This window comes from Hirundo rustica, chromosome 12, assembly GCF_015227805.2.
Source record: "Hirundo rustica isolate bHirRus1 chromosome 12, bHirRus1.pri.v3, whole genome shotgun sequence".
NCBI lineage: Eukaryota > Metazoa > Chordata > Aves > Passeriformes > Hirundinidae > Hirundo > Hirundo rustica.
Window position 1 is genome coordinate 10731128 of NC_053461.1, and position 20377 is coordinate 10751504.

Consider the following 20377-nt stretch of genomic DNA (forward strand, 5'->3'; position numbering starts at 1 on the left):
AGGCCTGAGGCAGTGCTTCTTACCACAGCTCCTTCACATCACTCTTTCAGGTGTGGGATTTACAGAAGAGCCAACTGAGGTGCCCTGGCACCAAGACCTCTGTCATGCCAGGCCTTTCTTTAACAATCTAATCCTGTGACTACTGGTCTCATTGCTTGCGCCTTCCATTAAGGATCACACAAACGCAAATTAAGTCCCACAGTATCACAGTGATGCATTATTATCCCCGTTTTACAAGAAAGGGAACTGCAGAACGTGGCAATCGAGTCCTTTGTCTTGGGTCACACAGTGAGTCACGTCACAGACTGAAGCAGACTTTGAAGCCCTTCCTCTTCCACACTAATGACTAAAGCTGAAATTCCCTCAAAACCTGCTTGCTCTGCTTTATTAACCACAGTTTTACTGCATCTGTAGACCTGTTCCACAGCAGTCAGGAGCCGCAGAAGGCATTTGTGTCCCAGCGTGGCTGCCAAGCAAGGCAGGAGGGCTCCAGTGAAGAGAGCGAGCTGAGACATCTTGTGCCTCCCAAGGATTTTCTGAGATGAGAAAAACTGAAGATAACTTCAGAACTGATCCATCATCTCCCTGTTACACAGCACCTGAAAAGTTACATCTAGGTGAATCAAAATTTCAAGTGCTATCGTCCTGATTACACAGTTGGCTATAAAGGAAATTAATGAATAATTTCAAAAAGGGATTTAAAATTTCCATTTTCATTTTATTGTCAAAGTAAATATATTTTTATGAAGAACAAAAGAAAATATACAGAATTGTAACTTATGTACACTGGCTTTATAGGTATTTTTGTTTCCAATTTACACAAATTTGATACGTTATTAAAAGATATTTTATATAGATATGCATCTATGTACAGTTTTATTTACATACATTCATAGGATGTGATATAAACCAGTCAATAGATGATTGCTCAATTATATTAATTTCTAGAGGACGAAAGGAATGCATTCACTTTAGCCAGACCTGCTGTTCTCACACAGCGTAGGCTCCTGCTCTGCCTAGCACTGGGATCACACTTTCCTACTTCCCATTTTGCCAACAGAAAAGACAAACAGATGCCGTCTGCAAATGGAAAGGAAATGCAACATCCATTATAAAATCATTACTAATTACTGAATTCTATTTTCTTCTAAAGCTTCTTACAATCTCCAGAGTTCAAAAGGAAAAACAAAACAAGAAGAAACACAAATAAAATCACTTGCCTGCTGCCATCTGATGATTTGCTTAAATTCCCTTCTTAGCCAGCTATCACACAAATTTGTTTCTTTTGGCTGCTGTTCTCACCCATTCACCCACCCCAGCTGCATGGAGCTCTGACATGGCTGTCGGGAAGGAGAGGATTAGCACTGAGGCTCACCCTAGACCTCGGTGTCACAGCACTGTCCCACCAGGTCATGGTTCCTCCCACCCTCCCTGGGCACGGGCACATCCTACAGACCCTGTCCGCAAACAGAGACTTAGCTCCAGCCAGCCAGGCTATGACTCACACTGGATGTAGGGATACCCAGTGCTCACCAGGCACCCCCGTGGCTGGGGGTCTGGTTTCTCCCCCCAGGTCACACGAGAAGGCAGGAGCAGAGACAGGAACAGAGCTCAGAGGCTCTTACAAACACCTTCATGCTGCTTTGTGGGCAGAAAACAGCTCTTCTGCTAAAACCAGTGGATGCTGCAAACCAGCCTCAAAGGAAAGCAGCATCCTTTGGCACCTGGGTATCTTTGACTCCTCAGCAGCACAGGACACAAGCACACACACAGTTCCAGAGGCTCCGCACCAAGCCATTCCATGCAACCTGAGCTTCTGGGTTTGCTTGGGACCTGTCTTTGCTTAAATACACATATATATATATATATATATGTATGTATGCATGTATGAATATGTATACATAAATATTTATACATAGCCCTAGCCAAGGGAAAGGTAAATGTGAGCCGGGAAACTCAGAGATGCATGGAGGCACATTCCAGTGCTCTCCAAGTCTCATCTCCCCCTATCCCCTACTCCCACTGCTCCTCCTCCAATGGCCAGTCCCTACAAATCCTTGGCTCAGGCGACCCAAAAACAAAGGAGTTGTTTTCATTTCAAAAGGAATTTGCTGTTTCCAAACTGGACTAATAGAGCAGCTTAATAAAAACTCACAATGAGTGGCCTGTACATGAGCAAAGCCCTCAGGAATGCCAGGGCTATAATTAACTAGCAGCAAGCAACTTTTACATTTTCCTGTGCAGCAGAAAACAGCTAAAAATAAAACACTGTAATTTCCAAAAAAAGCAGCAGCAAAGGAGAGACAGAGAGAAGGAAAGGAAAACAATAGCCATAAAATAAAATTAAAAAAAAAAAAAAAAATAAAAAAAAAGGAAGAACCACCCCGCTCCCCTGACCCAAAAAGAGGTTCATTCTCAAATCATCTTTGAAGGACGTGGGGCACTCAAACATGGTGGTATCAAGTAACAGCATTGACTGTTCTGTGGAGACAAATAAATTATCACTAGAAATATAGTGAGCAAAGTGCTGTCATCGGCTGTTGTAGGATGGCTGGGCGGGAAGGGGAAAGCAGGATCCGTCAGTTCACGGAGCGGACGGAGCGGTTGCTTCGTGGGAACCGATGCACCTTGACGTGTTTGGACAAGTGGTCACTCCGAGCAAACTTCTTCTCGCAGACCGGACACTGGTAGGGTTTCACCCCCGAGTGTGAGCGCCTGTGCCGGGACAGCTCATCTGACCTGGAGAACCTGCAAGAGAGGAGAAACCCTTTCAGATAAATGGGAGTTTATAACACTGTCTCCCACAGCTGATTAAAAGAAGTCCCCTCAGGCCACTGGGTGACTCCAGGAGGCAAAAGGGACACACAGCAGGGCTCGCTGGTCCCAGCCCACAGGCAGCAGCAATGATGGATACACACGACCACCAACTTCGCCCCGTGTCAGCCCTGGACTCAGGGCAATGCACGGAGGCAACGTCTGTACCAGCCATGCCCTGGACCCCATAACAAGGGTACAGCTTGACAAAAACAGCGCTGCTCTCAATCCCCTGCCAGTCCCCTCCAAAGCCACCCCACCATTCCTCTCCTGCAAATCCAAGCACAGACTCCAACCATTGTCCTGCAGGTGAGGACTGTTTCAGGCTCCCACTGACAAGAGCACAACAGGCACCCCCTAATTGCACCCAGTTTGAGAGGGATTCCAGATAAATCCAGCTGTAGCTACCTAGAAATAAAATGACTTATCAGATCCAGATGAAAAATTGACTTCTGTGCGTGCTCCTGAAGGCTAAATAAAGAGTCATTAATAGTACCAGAGATGCTCGGCATGTCAACAGCTGAAATTCAGGTGGGCCGCAGCAGCCATTAGCATAGTTATTTGCATAGTTAGCATGGGTAAATTAAACCAATGAGCCTTTAATTACCAAAACTGTAGTCCATAGTCCTTTGAATTTTAGATATTTTCCACCGTCCATCTCCACAGAAAAACCCTCAAACAGCCACCATGAATCCCACATGCTTTATTGAACCCAAATGAGTTAATCCTTTGGTCTTAAGAGCAGGACTGGCTCCATTTCCACTTTGGACATCACTGGGAGACAGAGGGTTAATTAACAATGTCACACTAAAACAGCTCTGTCCAGATGGGTACAAAAAATATACTGCCTGACAAAGGGCAATTAAGTGTTTTGTTGCCAGAGCAGTAACAAAGAGAAGCACAGAAAGAGAGCTTGCAAGAAATGGTATCAGCTGTTTATTTACAATAAATAAGTGAAGTCATGGGCACTAGCTGAACAAATTGGGGAAAGAACATGTAGAAAAATGTGCCCTTCTGGAGCAAAATATCACATCATCAACAGAGCGAATACGCTCTTTTTCTGAAAGGGAGAAAACAGGACTGCTGGGCTCCTATGAATAAATCCCTCATGCAAGAAAAGTAAGTTTCCACATAAAGGTTTTAATTAGCTCTGATCTCCCGCCAACAGTTAAGGACCAGGGCATAGGCACTGGGAAAGCTGTTAATGGTTTCCTCAGTTGTTGCAGCTCTTCAGTCTGGTCGTGCTCCTCAGAGAGCACTCAGCCCATGGAAAGCAGGCACAGGGACTCACCATAGGTAAGATATGGTGTGGACACATCTGTCCCAGGGGCATTTCTAGGGGAGATTCTTTCACCTATTCACTTGCTTGTCTTCCTTTCCTTGCTCTGGTATCCTCATGGCCAAAGAGTCAAATTCTCCACGATGAACAGGCCGTTGTTATAGAACTGTCAACCTGCTCCTTGTCTGGATGGGTCTCCTTCATAAAGGCTATGACAGAAGTTTCTCTTCACACCTTCTGCTTGCATGTTTGCTTTCTCTAACACCCTTGATCCTTTCAACCATAGCTTCCCAAAACCACAGTTTGGACCTGGGGGCAGCAGGGTCAGGGATTTCTCCCAAGTCCTCAGCAGTGAGCTAGTCCTAGTGCCAGATCCCTCCAGAGATGCTCTTGTAGAGCTATGGGTGAGTGGGCCTGGAGAGTTTAGGATGCTGCCTGTGCAGACTGCCTCAGCAGAACTGAGTGGTGGACAAGGAACAGACCTGTGCCAAGGAACAGACCTGTGCCACATCCAGGGAAAAGAGGGAGCAGAGAGGGAACAGCACTTTTGCATAGAGCTATCCTCTTACCTACAGACTTCAAAGAAGTAAAACCAGATGGGACTAGGTTGCTTTGTCCTATGTCCTTGGCCATTAAGGTCACCATCTGCAACAGAAGTGCAGTAGCACTTGGCTAATCCTGCACAAGAGCTTCACAAGTGCATTTCGAGGGGAATTGCATGGATGGTGGGGGAGAAAGAGGCACATATCAGGAATGAGCTTGGATGAGTTCATGTGATAAAAATACACTCTGCCTCATAACGATGTCCTTAGCTGAAGAGGCAGGAATGTTGCAATACTGTTCTCCAGAAGTGACGGAAAGATCAGCTTACAGAGCCCACAGAAATAAACCTCAAGATGTCTGTATGTTTACAAAAAAATAACGCAAAGGTTAGGACAAGGAAGCTGGGAGGATCTGGCGGTCTGGCTCTGCAACACACTCTGGCACTGAGATCAACCCAAAAGAAAGTGAAAATAATCCACTATGGAATGCAAAATTAAAAAAAAAAAAAAAAAAAAAAAAAAAAAAAAAAAAGGAAGCCCTAAGGAATATCTCACTATTCTGTCACTGCCATTTCCAGAAGGATTCCTCCTTCAAAAAAAGAAAAAAAAGTGAAGGGATCTGGGAAATCCCACAGCAACTAAAAGATCTGCCTACATCCTTCTATCTGGCAGGACCCCAAGGGACAGTAACAACATCTCCCTTGAAGAAAAATCCTAGAGCTCCCCGCGGTGTAGAATGTGTCCTGTATCTCTCAGCTATATGGAGACATTCCTATGTGGCAAGAAAGGTCAATAGCTTCACTAGTACTCCTGGTCCCTGCCATGGCCACCAGCCATTGAGGCCAGCACAGGCTGTACCTCTCCTCCACAGTGGAGGGGAGGCACTAGATTGATTCCTCCTGCCTAGCCCCAGAGCCTTCCTACAAGAAACCAACAAGCTCCTGTCATCCCTTTGCACAGCAGCAGCAAGAAAAGCCAATGTGAGATGCCTGCCCTGCCCCATGTGTGGCACAGCCCATGGTCACTCAGGCCCAAGCACTCTTCTGGCCACACGTGTTACAAGCCTTTAAACCCTCCCTGCCAAACCAGGCAGAGCTTACAGCCCATGCTGTCACCTGTGGAGCCTCCAGGCAGAAGATGCAGTGGGACATTTAAAGGCGATTGCCTCATCCGCCAGTCTTGCAGCAACTGCAGTTTGGCATGGTGCTGTGCCAGGGAGGGGAAGCAGGAGCTTCTCCTGCCCTGTGCCATAACACAGCTGCTGGGCCCAGCCCACGCTGCAGCTCAGCTCTTAGGCTGAGCAGTGCTAACCAGAGGCTTGGGTGCCAAAAGAAGAAGGTGGCACCACACAGATCAGTGCCATGACCCATCCAGGGAGCACAATGGGTCACTGGCCACTGCCAGATGAGCACCACTCTGCAGACTGCCAAAAATAGCCCTTGCCCCGTGCCTAGGAAGGGCACGAGCAAGCAGGGTTCAGCCTCCATGAGGGAGGTACTAGGGGTTAGCAAAAAGGGTTTGCTAGGTGCACACTCTAACCCTGGTGAATTTAAAACATCGTAGCAGGGCTGCATAGAGAGCTGAGCAACCTTTAACCCTCCCACTGAGCTCAGGCACTTTGTGCTAGGCAACACTCTGTTTTGAAATTACTATCTCCAGTGAGATCAGCTCTTAAGTGTCTTCAGTGAAAAAATAAATACACAAGCACAAGAACGCAGGGAAAAGAGGGGGAAAGCAGAGCCCAGCAGTGTTTTAGTTTTTAAATTCATTTGAGATCATGTAGACCTGGGAAAAAACAGAGTGGCCAGATGCATTGGACCTAAGTCATGTGAGACTTAAGTCACATCTCTCACTGAACTTCTGCAAAGGTAAACATGGTTTATTGATGAAAGGGGACTGAGCAATTCAGTGCTCAGTTGGGTCTGGCCTTTGATGTGAGAGCAGCGTGCAGGGGTTGTGCGGCAATCTCAAGCTGGTGCTAAGGATTGCTGTGAGCACAGGAGGCAGCTCCCCAAACACAGCCTCTCCTGCTGGCTATAAACTTCTCCTCTTGTAACAGAGCCCTTCCAAAGTTTAGGGGTTTTGGGGATTGGGATTGCAGCCCAGGCTGTGAAATTCAACAAGACAAACAACAAAAGAGTTTGAAAAGCCCTTTGTAGCAGCTGTTTGTGGACAAGACGCATGTTCTTCATAGTGAAGGTGATTAATTTCTCATTCCTCTTGGGCTCATCTTTAAAAAGTTGTAGTGGCTGAGAGTTCAGGGTGCTCCAGGTTGCAGGACCTGCACTTCTTTTGGCCCACCAGCATTCTGCTTTTGATGCAAACCATTCACCGCAACGCTTTGAGAAGAGAGGCACCTGTTGTAAATTTAATCATCCTTTATCACTTAATATTTTTCCTAAATGTTCCCCTTGGTTTTGTATCTTGGGGAACACCAGCTTTGTGATAAGACAGAGCTGGAGGTCATCCACAGGCAATGCTTCAGGCTCCTGATCTCGACCCACAAAAGTCACCGGGAGCATTGGTACAAGTCTCAGCATGGCTTAGACAAACCCTCACGTGCCACGTGCATTTGTCACAAAAAGAAGAGCTGTGCTCACATCCCAGCGCAACATGGAAAGGAAAGCCAACATGACACCCACAGGCACATGTTCTACCTGTGCACACATACTCTGGCAACCAAATAAAAAGCAGCAAGTGCTTGTACTGCAGGTGAGGAGCAACCAGCCCTCAGTTCCTGGGACCAATCAGCTGAAAAATATGGCTAGGGCACCCCAAGCAGCAACAAACTGAGCTCATGAGAGGCGCTGCCAGGACAAAAGGAAACAAATCACCACCAGTTTGTAGAACGACCATAATCTGATCTCTTCAGCCCTTCTGACAAGCAAACTTCAGACTGGTCCAGCTGGGGAAGAGAGGGTTCAGCTCCATTGTGACCTTTTCCCTCAAACCAACCCAGCCATCTCTAACTGCTGCATGTCTCACATACTTGCATTTTTACACAACACTCTCCTGTTACTTTTTACCTCATCTGTTGCCCATGATCACAACCCATTTTCTCATTAGACATTGCTCACTGAAGCTCTGCAGCACATTATTTGCAAGGTAGTTAAGATTATATATTCTCCCATTATCATTTGTGGTGCTGTAAATAAGCATTTGCCAACAGGCAAGCCAGTAATACAGCTAACTGAAAAGAGGGAGGAAGGCATCTGTCAAAGCTTCCTTAAAATAAAAAGATATTTTTTTAAAAGACTAAATTTTTCAATTCATATCAAAAATAAAATATTTTTTAAATCCCTCTGGCAAACATTTTCTCAATCAAAGCTGCAATCTTTCATTCAAGCAGTGCTTAACTCCACCGCAGCCTTCTGGTTATGTTGTTATATCTGACAGCTTTTTTGCAACTTTGAGTGGCACCCACGCACTTTTCTGAATCGGGACAGAGAATAAAACCCAGAGTATGCCAGAGTGTCACTGCCAGCATTTTCAGAAGGAGTGGGATGGAGTGCATTTTCTATGAAAGTGCACAGAATACTGCTTTTAACCACACTTGCTTATCACAGCCCTTTACTGGCCACGTTTAGTCCCACACAGGGCTGTGCACAGCAATTCTGCCCTACACCATCCAGTTCACTCAGCCTCAGCTGGTGCCAGCCATGGGTCTGCTGGGGCTGGTGTGCTGCAACCACACCAATGCAAACACCAGGTCTTACCTGTGGTAGCAAGTTTAATCTGACCTTCTAGAATGAAATACAAATTATGATGGACTACACTCATTTTTTTTAAGACACTAAAACTGCTGGTGCCAGCAGGTGATGCTGTGCTATTTAATTTATCAAAACCCCTGGATTACCTAACAGGAATAAAAAAAAAAAGTCTTAATTTATCAAACCAACCAAACAAGTTCTGGCAACAGAAACAGTTTATAAAACAGAGTACAAACCTACTTGCACAGCAAGTTAGGTCAAGTGAGAAAAAGGGGAAGGGGGATTGGACAGAGCTGCACCCCAATACTGACCTCCATCCACAACCCGGCCATGTGCACGCAAAGGGCTTTTCTCCTGTGTGCCTCCTCAGGTGGGCTTTCAAATGGCTGCTTTTCGTGTACATCTTGGTGCAACCAGGAAAAGAACACTTATGCATTTTAATGAGTTCAGCTGCAGGGTTCTTTTGAAATTTCTGACCCATGATGATTCCCGTCTGCCCCTGGATCATGCCTCCTGGCCCAATTGGCTTGGCGGCAATGGGGACGGGAGCAATGCGCACAAATTTAGAGGACAAGTTCAAATTGGACGACTGAACTATCTGAGGCACAAGGGCAAATGTCTGTCCTTGGATGTTGACTAGGAGCTGTGCAATTTTAATGTTCTCCTGTGCTGGTCCTTGGGAACTGGGGCTCGTGTTGGATTCCTGTTTGACCTGTACAGGCTGAATTTGGAGCATAACTGGTATTCCATTCTCCAGGGTCATCCCTCCATTTGAAGCTTGGCCACCTTCTGTTGAGCTGGTCAACTGTTCATTTTTACTCTCTTTTAAACTAGTACTGGGTAACATATGGTCTTTTTGCTGCAGCGAAGCAACAGAAACCTGGCTGCAAGCTCTCAGGTCCTTAGTCTCGCTTTTAGGTCTTTCTTTGAGCTCCAAGTCCATGTTCTCCTCCAAAAATTCCTCAATTTCCTCAAGCGTGGGCTGAAATGGTCCTGAGTCTTCCATATCCACAGCAAATTCAGGCAACCTAAAATACTCCTCTTTCACTATTGGCTGAAGTCTCCTTTTGTCCCACCATGACGCAGTGGTGTTCCCCAAAGATGCCTGGGACAATAAATAGTCTAAGATACTGTCCTGACTTTCTGCACTGGATGTGCTTCCATAGCTGGAGCTGAGGACCTGGGAGTCAGGGCTGGAACAAGAACAAAAGCTGGACGAGTCACTGTCATCTTCTGACAGGGGAGAAGGCAGCATTTGGTAGGACCTCACGCCTGCTGTCATGTCCCCAAAGTATCCCAGAGAAGATCTTGTGGATGAAAAGGATTCATCAGTAGGCAGCAAGTGATCCACCATTCCTGGATGATCTCTTAAAGATATCCCAACAGCATATACCAGGCAGCCAAAGTTCAGGTGAGAGCCTGAGTGCAAGAAAACAAAACAGCAACAGTCAGAAATTGGTTTAATCATTTATCTCCATGAACTGCAGCTCGTCAAGCCCTCTAGCACACAGTAAAGTCCAGAGCACCCAGCCTCCCTGGGTACACAGGCTGCTACAAGCTTTGATATGTCTGCACTACCCCTCGAGGACTGTCAGGGCTGAAGCATTTTGCAGGATTGCACCACATATTTGTAAAAGAACTCTGTCAGAAATCATTTCCCAACCGTGTGTGCTCCAGATTTACAGCTCCCTTACAGAATATTACCGGCAAGAGAAAATAAATAACGAGCTTTCACCTAGCAGTGAAATACAGAGCCAAAGAAGGGAATGGGAAGAAAAAAATAAAGTGTTGAAATTTTTTACCACCAAAAAGAAACAAACAAAAAAAAAAAGTTTATTGCTAGTGGCAATAAAATGCAAATCCTTTCCCTATCTTGTAGCTTTCCACCAACCTTATTTTTAACTTCCTCAGTTCTACAAATATAGGCTGTTCAGCATAACGCAAGGATCAATCTGGCAGGAGCCAAAAATATTTACTGTGCTTCAGCATTTACTCGGCGGATTTTCCCCTCCAGATGTAATGAATCAGTGCGCCAACGTCATCATCACCTGCACTGTCCTTAATAAGGCCGGCACTGCGCTGAGCTAATTGCCATGCCCCGCCAGCCAGCTGGTGGCTGCTTTCACCCCTCCGCTCCACGCTCCTCTCTCTCCGCGGCACAGGCTGCGCTGGGCTGAGCCCGTGCCAGCTGCTGCACCGGGAGGGCTGCACGGCCCCCGGCATCCCGACCCGCCCGAGCCGAGGCAGCGAGCGGGCAGCATCCCGCAAATCCCGGCTCACGTCAGCCCTAATCCCGCTACAACCCCACAGCAGCACACCCACCTTCCCTCGCTGACGGCCGCGGCTGTCCTGCGCTCTACCAGCTAAGACAAGCAAACTTCCTAGAAAGGCGCCCGGGGGTAGGGGGTGGCAGGAGGGACATCTGCGTAGTTTTTACCTCCCCGAGGGCAAAAAACCCCAAAAATTGCTTACGGAAGGAGATTATGCCCCTTAGAGAGCGAACGCAGAGACCTCGGGACGGAGCGAACACTGGCCCTCAGTCTTTTGCTCAAGGTGACTGATTGAAAACAGAGCTGTACGTGTGCATAATAAAACAACTCTTTCTGTGGAAGGTATGTGGACTGCAGAGATAAAAGTCATTCGATCAGCCTATGAGGCTGTGTGTGTGTGTGTGAATTAGGAGGCATGTGACCCAGCATGAAGGAAATGCCAGTCAATCTTGTTACACGCTGTCATTTTCCACAGGCTCTGCTGCTGCGCTTTGGACGCTTTGCCATGAATAGTCAATAGCTCCCAGTTTTGTGCAGGCAAGAGGATGGTTGTTAGTGCTGTTGCAGAGCATCTTTGCTGCCTCATCTCCAAAATTCGCCCTGTCTTTCCTTCTCTGGAGAAAAATCAAAAGGTGTCTGTGTGCTCAGTGCTGCAGTGAACATAGAGGTAATTTACACAATATCCTTAAAGAGCTCTGTCCCATTGGCAACAGCTATTAATATTTCACAGGAAGGGGGAGGGGGGAAAGCCCAGTTTCTTAAAGATATGGCTTCCTCCTTCATAGACACATGGAGGAAATAGGGATGGGTTAAAAGAAACACTTAAAAGTAAAATTGCATGTTTTCCTGGTCTGTGTGTCCTGTCGGTCAGCTATGCCTCTGAACCAATAATGAAACACCTACATGTGCTGAACATGAGGAAGTTCAAACAGAGGTTAGTGGCTCTGTTTTGTGACCTTAGCCTATAATCATGTCTTATAGTAAAGCAAAGTCAGAAGAGCTGAACTATTTCTAACACGCCTTTTTTTTTTTTTTTTTTAATCTCTGTGTTGATGGAAAGTTCCCCCAGCAGAAGTCCCATAGCTGAGCTATTCCAGTTTTGAAACAGAAAGCACCATCTGCTTCTAACAAATTAGTATTGGCATCTGGTAAGAATTCACCCAAGCTGATTGTTTCTATCTTGCACCAAAAACTGGTGACTGCCTTGAGAAACACAGGGCAGAAAGGAAGACCTGCCCTCGGATGGTTTCTGATTCTCCCTCCAATGTCTGTATTATTCCAGTTTAAACTTCTGAAGAATGGGACTGTGAAGGAAATCTGGACTGCAACATGTGCTTTTCTAAGAAAAGCTGGCATGCTCTGCGTGCACCAAAAGCAGTTGGTGAACGTCTTAAAAAAAAAAAAAAAAAAAAAAAATTGAAATCTTTAAGGTTTTTTTAAATGCCTACAAGAGCTGGGAAGCCACATGTCCAAATATCCATATATTTCCCTGGGAATAGAATTAACCTGTAATTTGAAAAAGCACTTAAACAAGTGGGGGAAAAAAAAAACAACAATGAACCCCTAGCAACTGCTGCGGGCCAGTTACCTCAGCAGAAAACAGCCAGCAGGCTTGTTTCCCATCTCTTTTGGGAAGGAACAATGTCACTCAATGTAACCAGAGGCTTTTTAAGAGGGGACTGTCAGAGCCAAATAGATTCAGGCACATTACAGGCCAGTTCTGCTTTCTGTGCACTCTCAAAACTTGCAGAACAGCCAAGAAGATTTTGGAGAATGCCTGGAATGCAGGATTGGGCCCTGACTATATTTTTCTCCTAAAGGCCAGGCTAACAACCAAAAGGCTTTCATCCTTAGTTTGCCTGAAGACACAGCCAAAAAGAGAAGATTAGAAAACAAAACCAAAAAAAGCCAGGGCTGTGAAGGCTATGAAAACTAATGATGCTGTCTCCATAACACACTTTCATCTCTAGGAACGTTGAAAACATGTTAGAAATGTAAGCACCTATAGCGAGACGGCAGTGCCTGAGCCACTGGAAACAGCACTTCTGGAGTGAAATACAGCAGCTGTTCAGCAGCACGACTGTCTCCAACTTTTTTAAGAGTTCCCTGGGTTGTTATGATGTCCTTTCTGCCAAAAACATGTTGTTCTGTTTAAAACCTGTCCATCTAATCACCAGTTTAAAAAAAAAAAAAAAGAAACAAAAAACAAACCACTGACAAAAAGCAAACCAGAGAAGACATATTTTGACGCAGAGCAACATTAAAATGTAAAGTCCTGGGAACTTGCTGAAAAACAGGGATGTATTTCCCAGCCTGTCATTTCTGGACAGTCAGCCCAGCACAACTGATCACACAAGCATATATGAGACGCTGACAGTCATTTCCTACATTTACCACCACAGCTTTTTCTAGTTTAAGACTAATCACTTCAGGGTTTTCTCTTGTTCCCTAGAAGGTTTTAAATCTGTTCAGGCTGACTTCTGCTCCACAGACAGAGCCATAAACACGGCAATGAAGCAGGCCCAGAGCTTCTAAGAAATTAAAAGAGAAATGCAGGTGGGGGAGAAATTAGTAATAAAAATAATAGTAATAATAATTAACAATATAAAAAAGCCGTGAGCCAGGAGTAAACCCATATGCTCTCATCTCCTCCGCAAGGTGGCTGTGCTGCTCCCCGGACACAGTGGGGTGTTCAGGTTTGTTTTTTCCCAACTCGTTGCTCCCGGGAAGCTGCAGAAACATTCCCAAAGCTTTCTTTTCTGAAAACTATCCCGCTCCAGCCCCAAACTTTGGCTTCCATTTCACCTGCAGCAGGCACGGGCAGTGGCCCCGCCGGAGCGCACCCCCTGCCTCTGCACCCCGGCAGTGAAGGGTGGCCCGAAATAACGCGTGGCACCAGCCGCCTGGGCATGGAAAAGGGCGCTGGGACACACACAGGGAATTCCCACTCCAGCACAGCCAGGCCTCCACGGCTGCAAAACATGTTTGTTTGCGGTTTTTTTAATCGTGGCATTTTTGTTTGCTTGTTCCGTTTGTAGAGGGTTTTTTTTTTTTAATTATTATTTATGTTATTGGTTTTTCCTTCCATCCTTTTTCAGGAGGCTTTGGGGGCTCGCGCTCCCTCTCTCCCCCCCACCAGAGTGGTCGGGAATAAACACGCCCCCCCCCCACCGCCTGTCACCCCATGGCACGGCACCACTCCAGCCCGAAAATAGCCCCCCAGCCCTGGCCGCTGCCCCGCCGGCGATGGAATTCCATCTGCCACCTCCGCCGTGCGCGGCAGCACGGGCACAGCCCCCGGCCCCGCGGGGTGCTGCCGAGGCACCGCCGGCGGGACGCGGCTCCGCTCGCCCTTACCTGAACTCCTCTGCGAGCCGGGGGGCAGCAAAGGCCACGAGCGACCAGAAGAAGGCAACAACAACAACGAAAACGAGGGGGGACAAAAGCCAAACAACACAGCCAAGCCAAAAGAAGAAATTAAAAAAAAAAAAAAAAGGGGGGGGGGCAAAAAATAACTATAGAAATAATAATTTAAAAAAAAAATCAAAAATTTAAAAAGCCACAGACGCGCAATAAAAAACGCAGGACTAAAACCAAGCAAACCCACAGCAGCAGCCCGCAAAGGCAGGAGCGGCCGGGAGCGCGGAGCGGCGGGAGGCGGGCGCAGCTCCCCCGGGAGGCGGGTGCGCGGCTGCGGAGCGCGGCCCCGCTCCCGTAGTACTATATCCTCCTCACATGACGGGCGCCCGGCCGCGGCGGGGGAGGCCGGGGAGAGGCTCGACCGCGTCCGCCGCCCCCATTGGCCCCGCCGCGGCGGGGGCCGGCCCGGCAGCGGCCTCAATGGGAGCCGCGCTCGGCCCCCGGGGCGGCGCCGCGCGGGCCCGGCCGCGGGGAGGGTGCGAACCGCCGGGGATGCGCGGGGCCGGGAGCGCTCGGCGGGGCCGAGCCACAGCGCGAGGGGGAACGGGTTTAAACTGAAAGAAGGTTGGTTTGGATTCGGCGTAAGGCAGAATGTTTTACAGCCAGGGTGATGAAACAACGGAACGGGTCGCTCGAAGAGCCGGTTGATGGCCCATCCCTGGAAACATTCCAGGTCAGGTGGGACAGGGCTCTGAGCAATTCGATCGGGTTGAAAACGTCACTGCTCCCTGCAGGGAGTCGGACCAGGTGGCCTGTTAATGTCCCTTCCAACCCAAACCGTTCTGTGAGTCTGTAAAGTGTGCGAGACCCTGGACATCTCCTGGAGATGCGAGTCCCTGGGGAGGAGTGAGGAATCCCGTGCCCTCTCTCCTGCCCCACACCTGCACACCTGCTCCTTTCCCACTTGCCAAAGCTTGATGGGTGGATTTCCAGCATGCTAGAAAATATTGGGATGTGTGTCCCACACACAGACCGTTGTTACTACACACATCACTAGTTCTTCACATAAACATACATAATAAGTTATGTATATACATACATATATACACAAACACACTACAGTTATGCAATACGTGGTATGGATCAGGATCTATGTTCAACTCTTGCAGAGGAAGCTCACAATGGGGGCAGCTGCAGCAGCAGTCAGTTTTTCTGCTTAATCTGTGGTTTTTCAAGTTCAGTTTTTCCTTTTTTCAGATTTCTTGGAAAGGTGCAGCCTAGGATATCAGAATGCAGTCCTTTGACAACAGGTCTGTGCGCTGATTTTTGAGGGCACATGGGACAGCACACCATTCCTTCTCCCCACAGCAGGCCTCGCTGCCCTGAAGGGAAAATGAAGTATTATTCTCATTTTATGGGGAAACCGAGGCATAGAGGATCAAACAAAAAGTCTGTGGCAGAACCAAGATGCAGTCTCATCTCTTTTGAAATCCAGCTCAATTTAAACTTGAAAAAATATCCTCCATCTGCATTTCTTCAGAATTGCCAGTAACACATCCCACAGCCTGGCAAACATAAACCAGTCTCTTCCCAAGAGGACATTCAGCCTCAACAAGTCATGGCCCAGCAGCAATACAGGGGTGACCCTACAGCTGTTCCTTCATCCCACTGGAGATGATCAAAGGACCTGGGGGTGCTCAGGGCTCTGCTCTCATGCACAGATCTCGTTCTTCCTCTCCACATTGTCTCAATGAATAATGCATGAATACGTACTCATCAAAATCCTAGATACTATATTTATACAAATACATCGGGGCCAAATTCTGCATTAGTGTAACTTCACTGATGTAAAAACGATTACGTTGGTAAAAATGTTGGCCTTAAATATTTTTGCTCAAAATAGATATTTGGCAAACCTTGTTTTACTGCCTTTTCCTTTTTTTTTTTTCCCCTCAATTAAAACCCCTTTGTTTTCTGAGTAGGTGAAGTGTAGAGTGATTTAGCAATATAAAGGACATGAAATTTAGATACAACTAAAATCTAAGCCCTCAAGGCTGGGCTTTAATGGAATTTATATTATTGGCTCTACATGTACAAAATTCCCTTGTAATTTTATTACATGAAAACAACCAAAAGTTGCAATTTTAATTTTATCATTACTACAACCTACCTAGGCACTGGGGCATGTTAGAGGTTTCTCTAACTTGCATTTTTCCACTTGCAAAAGGCAATGTCTTCATAATTTAGTCACAGTAGTTCTGAACTTTCTTTTAATTGCTAGAGATGCAGTGAAGTCCCATATTTAACTTATGTGGAAATAAAGCAGTGTTTTCACAGTTCTGCTTTTCAAGTTTCATTCGTTTTACTGGGCCCACAACCTTTTCACTTCCCTAAAAGCACCACTGGAGGCTGGGTCCTTTGCCCACTGAGCAGCTGCAGGGCTGTGCTGTTGGCTGTCTCTGAAGCTGGAGATAGGAAGGTGAGAGGTTTTCAGTGGGCTCAAGCAGGTCCAAACGTGCTGCTGTGGGAAGGGATGCACAGCCACCATCCCTTGTGCCAGTACCTGCCCCTGTGTGGCTGCACGTCGTGACGGAGGAGGGATCTGATACTTTTTCACATCTGAAGAACCCTATTGAGCATCTCAGCCTTTCAATGCTGCTGTGAGGTGAAATGCAATGGAAAATAACAGGAAAGTGTAACTAAGGCGTCTGTATTTCTCCCTGAGATTTCCGTGTGGTAAAAGAAAAAAAAAAAAAAAAAGGAAAAAAAAAAAAAAAAAAAAAGTATTAGAAATGCAGGCAGGCAGTGTACAGCACCTGGGAAGCAAGTCCAGAGCACACAGAATAAATCCTGACCCAAACCCACTCACACACAGTGTGACAAGTTCTGGATGCACCAAATCTTTTGCATGTGCCCCCTTTGCTGTGCACACAGAATCCACGTGAAACTTCAGCACAGCCCTTGTAGCCCCTGTGTGTAGGCTCAAAAAATGTGCCTTCAGCATTCCTGGGTGTCCAGAGCTTTTGTAGAAATTGTTACCCTGGACCAGGCTGCTGGACATCAGTACACCCTGGACAAATATCCAAAGTCCTCTTTTTCTGCCCAGGCAAAATTTCTAGACAGAGACAAAGGACACATTAAAACCAAACAAATAGGATATACAATGGCACAAGTTCTGACGCCTCGCTACACACAAACCTGTCACCTTACAACAGAAGATCATGGAAAAATGCACAAAAGTCACTGCCTCCTTAGAATACCAGTCTGGGGTTGTCCTTGCTGAAACATCCCCACAGCTTCATCCATTACAGCATCTTTCCTGAATAAAGATTTTAACAGAGAAATTTCCTTTCTCAGCTAGACCATATTTTTTTATCCATGAGTCCGCTGGGAGTGCCTCAAACTGCAGACCTGGTTTTGAGGTCTGCAGGCAAACCTTGGGGCTTAAACCCAAAACTGAAGATTTCAAGCTACAGTGAGAGGTGCCAGCCTCTGAGCTGACTCAGCCATTTTTCCATCCCTCCATGATCTCTGAATGCACTTCTTAAGCTGTGAACTGGTTAATTCTGAGCCCCATGACAGTGAAAGCAAGTTGACACACATCTAAGTTTTGCTCAAAACTTTGGAAACACTTCAAGCCTTTATCAACAGCAGGGGAAATGCACAGATCTAGACAAATATAATTATTTCCGATCCCTTTTTTCTGCCAACTTTTCATAAGAACCAGCAATGATTGTTGAGCTAGGACAAGATTTTGGGAATTAATTTTTGTGCATCCGTGCCTGATGTCTCACATGAGTGTCCTTCATTTGGTACTGTAGCACAACTGAGTCCTCATTCCATGATATGAAATACATCTGAATTTTCCCAACCCATCTTTTTTGTGCATCACTAAGAAATTTCCTTCCCTTTTTTCACCCCTTCAACAACTCCTTTGAAAGTCCATTGTTACTTCTGTCCCTTGATATTACTTGGTCATTTTCCCTTCTCTCTTTTGCCACCTTTTAGGAGAGAACTTGAGTCAAACTGGTTGCCCTGCCCAGCCTTTCTGGCATTGGCACAGCCCAGTCAAACCCTGGGGATAACACAGAGTCAAGGTCCTTTTAACCAGTTTTGTCTGATGGCTGTGTGCTAAAGATCTAGTCAGGAAAGGCAGATAAACTTCAGCATTCAAGCTTTTAGAAATTTCCCTGAAGATAATAATTGTCCTGCTTTATAAAGCTAAAAAGGAGCCATAGGCTGAACTATTCATGAGTTGTTCTGTGCCATACAGCATAGAGCCGTTAAAGGTGGGAAAGGCAGCAAAGGATTCCTCCACGGCATACTCAGCAGTTTACACCTAAGAATTGTCTGGCTCTGCTCATACTTTGTCTTTCCATGCATGCTCTACCGAGGCTGACGTTTCCTGCCTCAGATTTTCTCCTCTTTTGTACGTTGCTTGCACAGTTCTGTGTTACAGATTACTTCTTATTTTTGAGGGGACTTGAAGAAAAAGTGTTTGAACTTCATGGATGGGCAAAAAGAGGGACTGTGTTGTACTGGGTGAGTGCTTTGCTGTTTTTAGAGGTCACCTGCGGTATTTCTGCCCCAGCCCTTGCTATTTCCCATTTATTGCAGCAGCCAACTATTAGTAACCTCATGAGCCAACCAGCCACCTGGCAAAACAAGGGTTAGTCAGGTTGAATTGATTATTCACAGATTTCCAGCTCATTTACAGATCAAGGTTGCTCTTTTTCCAATGAAATGAGCAAAAATAATCAAGCAGAGTCCATAAATAAATAAATAAATAAATAAATAAATAAATAAATAAATAAATAGGAAGTTCAAATTCTAGTTGTTGGTTTTGTGTGTTGTTTGGGGATTTTTCAGTGGTTTGGGGTTTTTCTGGGTTTTTTTTGTTTTTTTTTTTAATTAGTCTCCTACAGATGGGATCCCTTCCATGCGCCACAAAGCCCATAGCCACATTCAGCTGAGCTCTACTGGGCTTCAGCTTTCAGCACCACAACAGTTACATGGGGACAGAGGGAACAAAAAAGCCTGTCAGACTGTCAGTAACGTTATGATCACATTAACTCAGCAGTCCTTGACACTCACAGATTAGAACTGTAAGTTCTCTTGGTACTACAGAAATATTGACACAAAGAATATGTTTATCCCTGGCTGTGGCTCTGCAGGACAAGGTGGAAACAGCAACAGCAATCTCAGGACTTAATTTCTTTGGCCTTGCCAGGGCATCTGTGCTGCAGGGCCAATAGTTTATTGATTTGGGGGGTTTTTTCTTTCCTCCATTGGTTTGGAAATTATGTTGTCTTTTCAAGGCAGAATTGAGACTCATAGGTCCAGGGGGAGATAAGTTGGAAGAAACTCATTGTAGGATTTTTTTTTTTTTTTTAATGCTATTATGCTTTTGACTGTAAAAGATGTGGGGGGACCTGGGGAGAGTTTCTGATTTTCTCCCAAACTTTCTGTTCATTAATGTACTGAGAGAGAAAATGTTAGCTGACCTTCTGGCTGCATTTCTCTAGGCCATCTTTAGCCAGGTCCAGCTCCAACCTTGGGTTTCCACGTGCAAGCCCTGCACTTTAATCTGGCAAAAGCACCCACGGAGAAGAGCTGTTCCTGCTGAGGGAATCAGACGACCCTCTGCAGGGACAGGAGTGTGCTGAGCATGTGATACACAAGTTGCTCCATCTCTGCCTCCCCTGACTTGATGGCAAGGTGAAGAACAAGAGCTGGGGCTCGACTTTTGAAACCCTGGTCCTGAAGCTGCCCAGCAGCCGATGCCTTCAATGAAACACACAAGGCTCGTTGCAAGGGGTCCAAGAGCAGGGGGCACAGCCCAGCCCAAGCCAGCCCTCTCGAAGATGACTCAGGGACAGGCAGGTCTGAAAATGTGACAAAACCCACTGACTCACCTGGATGAGATTCAGAACCCACTTCTGCCCATCCAAGTTTAGGAAAGCGTGCTGGAAGACGTACAGGAAGATCTGGGATTGAATGGTCGTTGGCTCCAGTTCAGAAGTGGATCTGCGATAAATTGTATTCCCCTGCCCTCTCCTGGAAGGAATACGCCAGGGCTGGGTGCGTTTGTGCCGGATCCTTGTGCTGAGCGCTGCGGGGAAGTGAGCAAGGAGGTGGTGAGAGGAGATGGTGGTTTTGAAGACAGTGTTTACACGACTGAACAACTATGACCATGTTGTGTCCACCGCGCATTGCCAACATCACGTCTGCCAGACACTGGCACACCTCTCAAGAATTTGAATGTCTTCAAGGAAGAGCTGCCTGCCTGTCTGGCCATTTGCACTGAATTGGGAAACAGAGAGGATGACCCAACCGAGGGAATTCAGAGCCTCTTGCTCACCTTAAATAGCAAACACAAAGCCTACATGCAAACACAGTAAC

At 46.4% G+C, this 20377-nt stretch overlaps 1 protein-coding gene and 1 long non-coding RNA gene across 7 annotated transcripts; one reads left to right on the forward strand and one right to left on the reverse strand.

Annotated features, from left to right (window-relative positions):
* Nucleotides 1–697: 697 nt before the first annotated feature.
* On the reverse strand, nt 698–14307 carry KLF15 (KLF transcription factor 15). Of its 5 annotated transcripts, none has more exons than XM_040076152.2 (3): nt 14223–14307; nt 8657–9764; nt 698–2748 (listed from the first exon to the last, which is right to left on the reverse strand). In XM_040076152.2, the coding sequence occupies exons 2-3, from the start codon at nt 9697–9699 to the stop codon at nt 2580–2582; spliced, it is 1212 nt and encodes a 403-aa protein (XP_039932086.1). In that variant the 5' UTR covers nt 9700–9764; nt 14223–14307; the 3' UTR covers nt 698–2579. The 5 variants fall into 5 exon arrangements, with proteins under 5 accessions (XP_039932086.1, XP_039932084.1, XP_039932088.1 ...); XM_040076150.2 differs by having other exon boundaries at nt 13973–14293; XM_040076154.2 differs by lacking the exon at nt 14223–14307 and adding an exon at nt 10818–10940.
* LOC120758186 (uncharacterized) lies at nt 10821–13840 on the forward strand. Of its 2 annotated transcripts, none has more exons than XR_005702797.1 (5): nt 10821–10957; nt 11091–11282; nt 11487–11549; nt 11676–11763; nt 13714–13840. It is a non-coding gene; the product is annotated as an uncharacterized LOC120758186 (long non-coding RNA). The 2 variants fall into 2 exon arrangements; XR_005702796.2 differs by lacking the exon at nt 13714–13840 and adding an exon at nt 11898–12612.
* Nucleotides 14308–20377: the final 6070 nt, after the last annotated feature.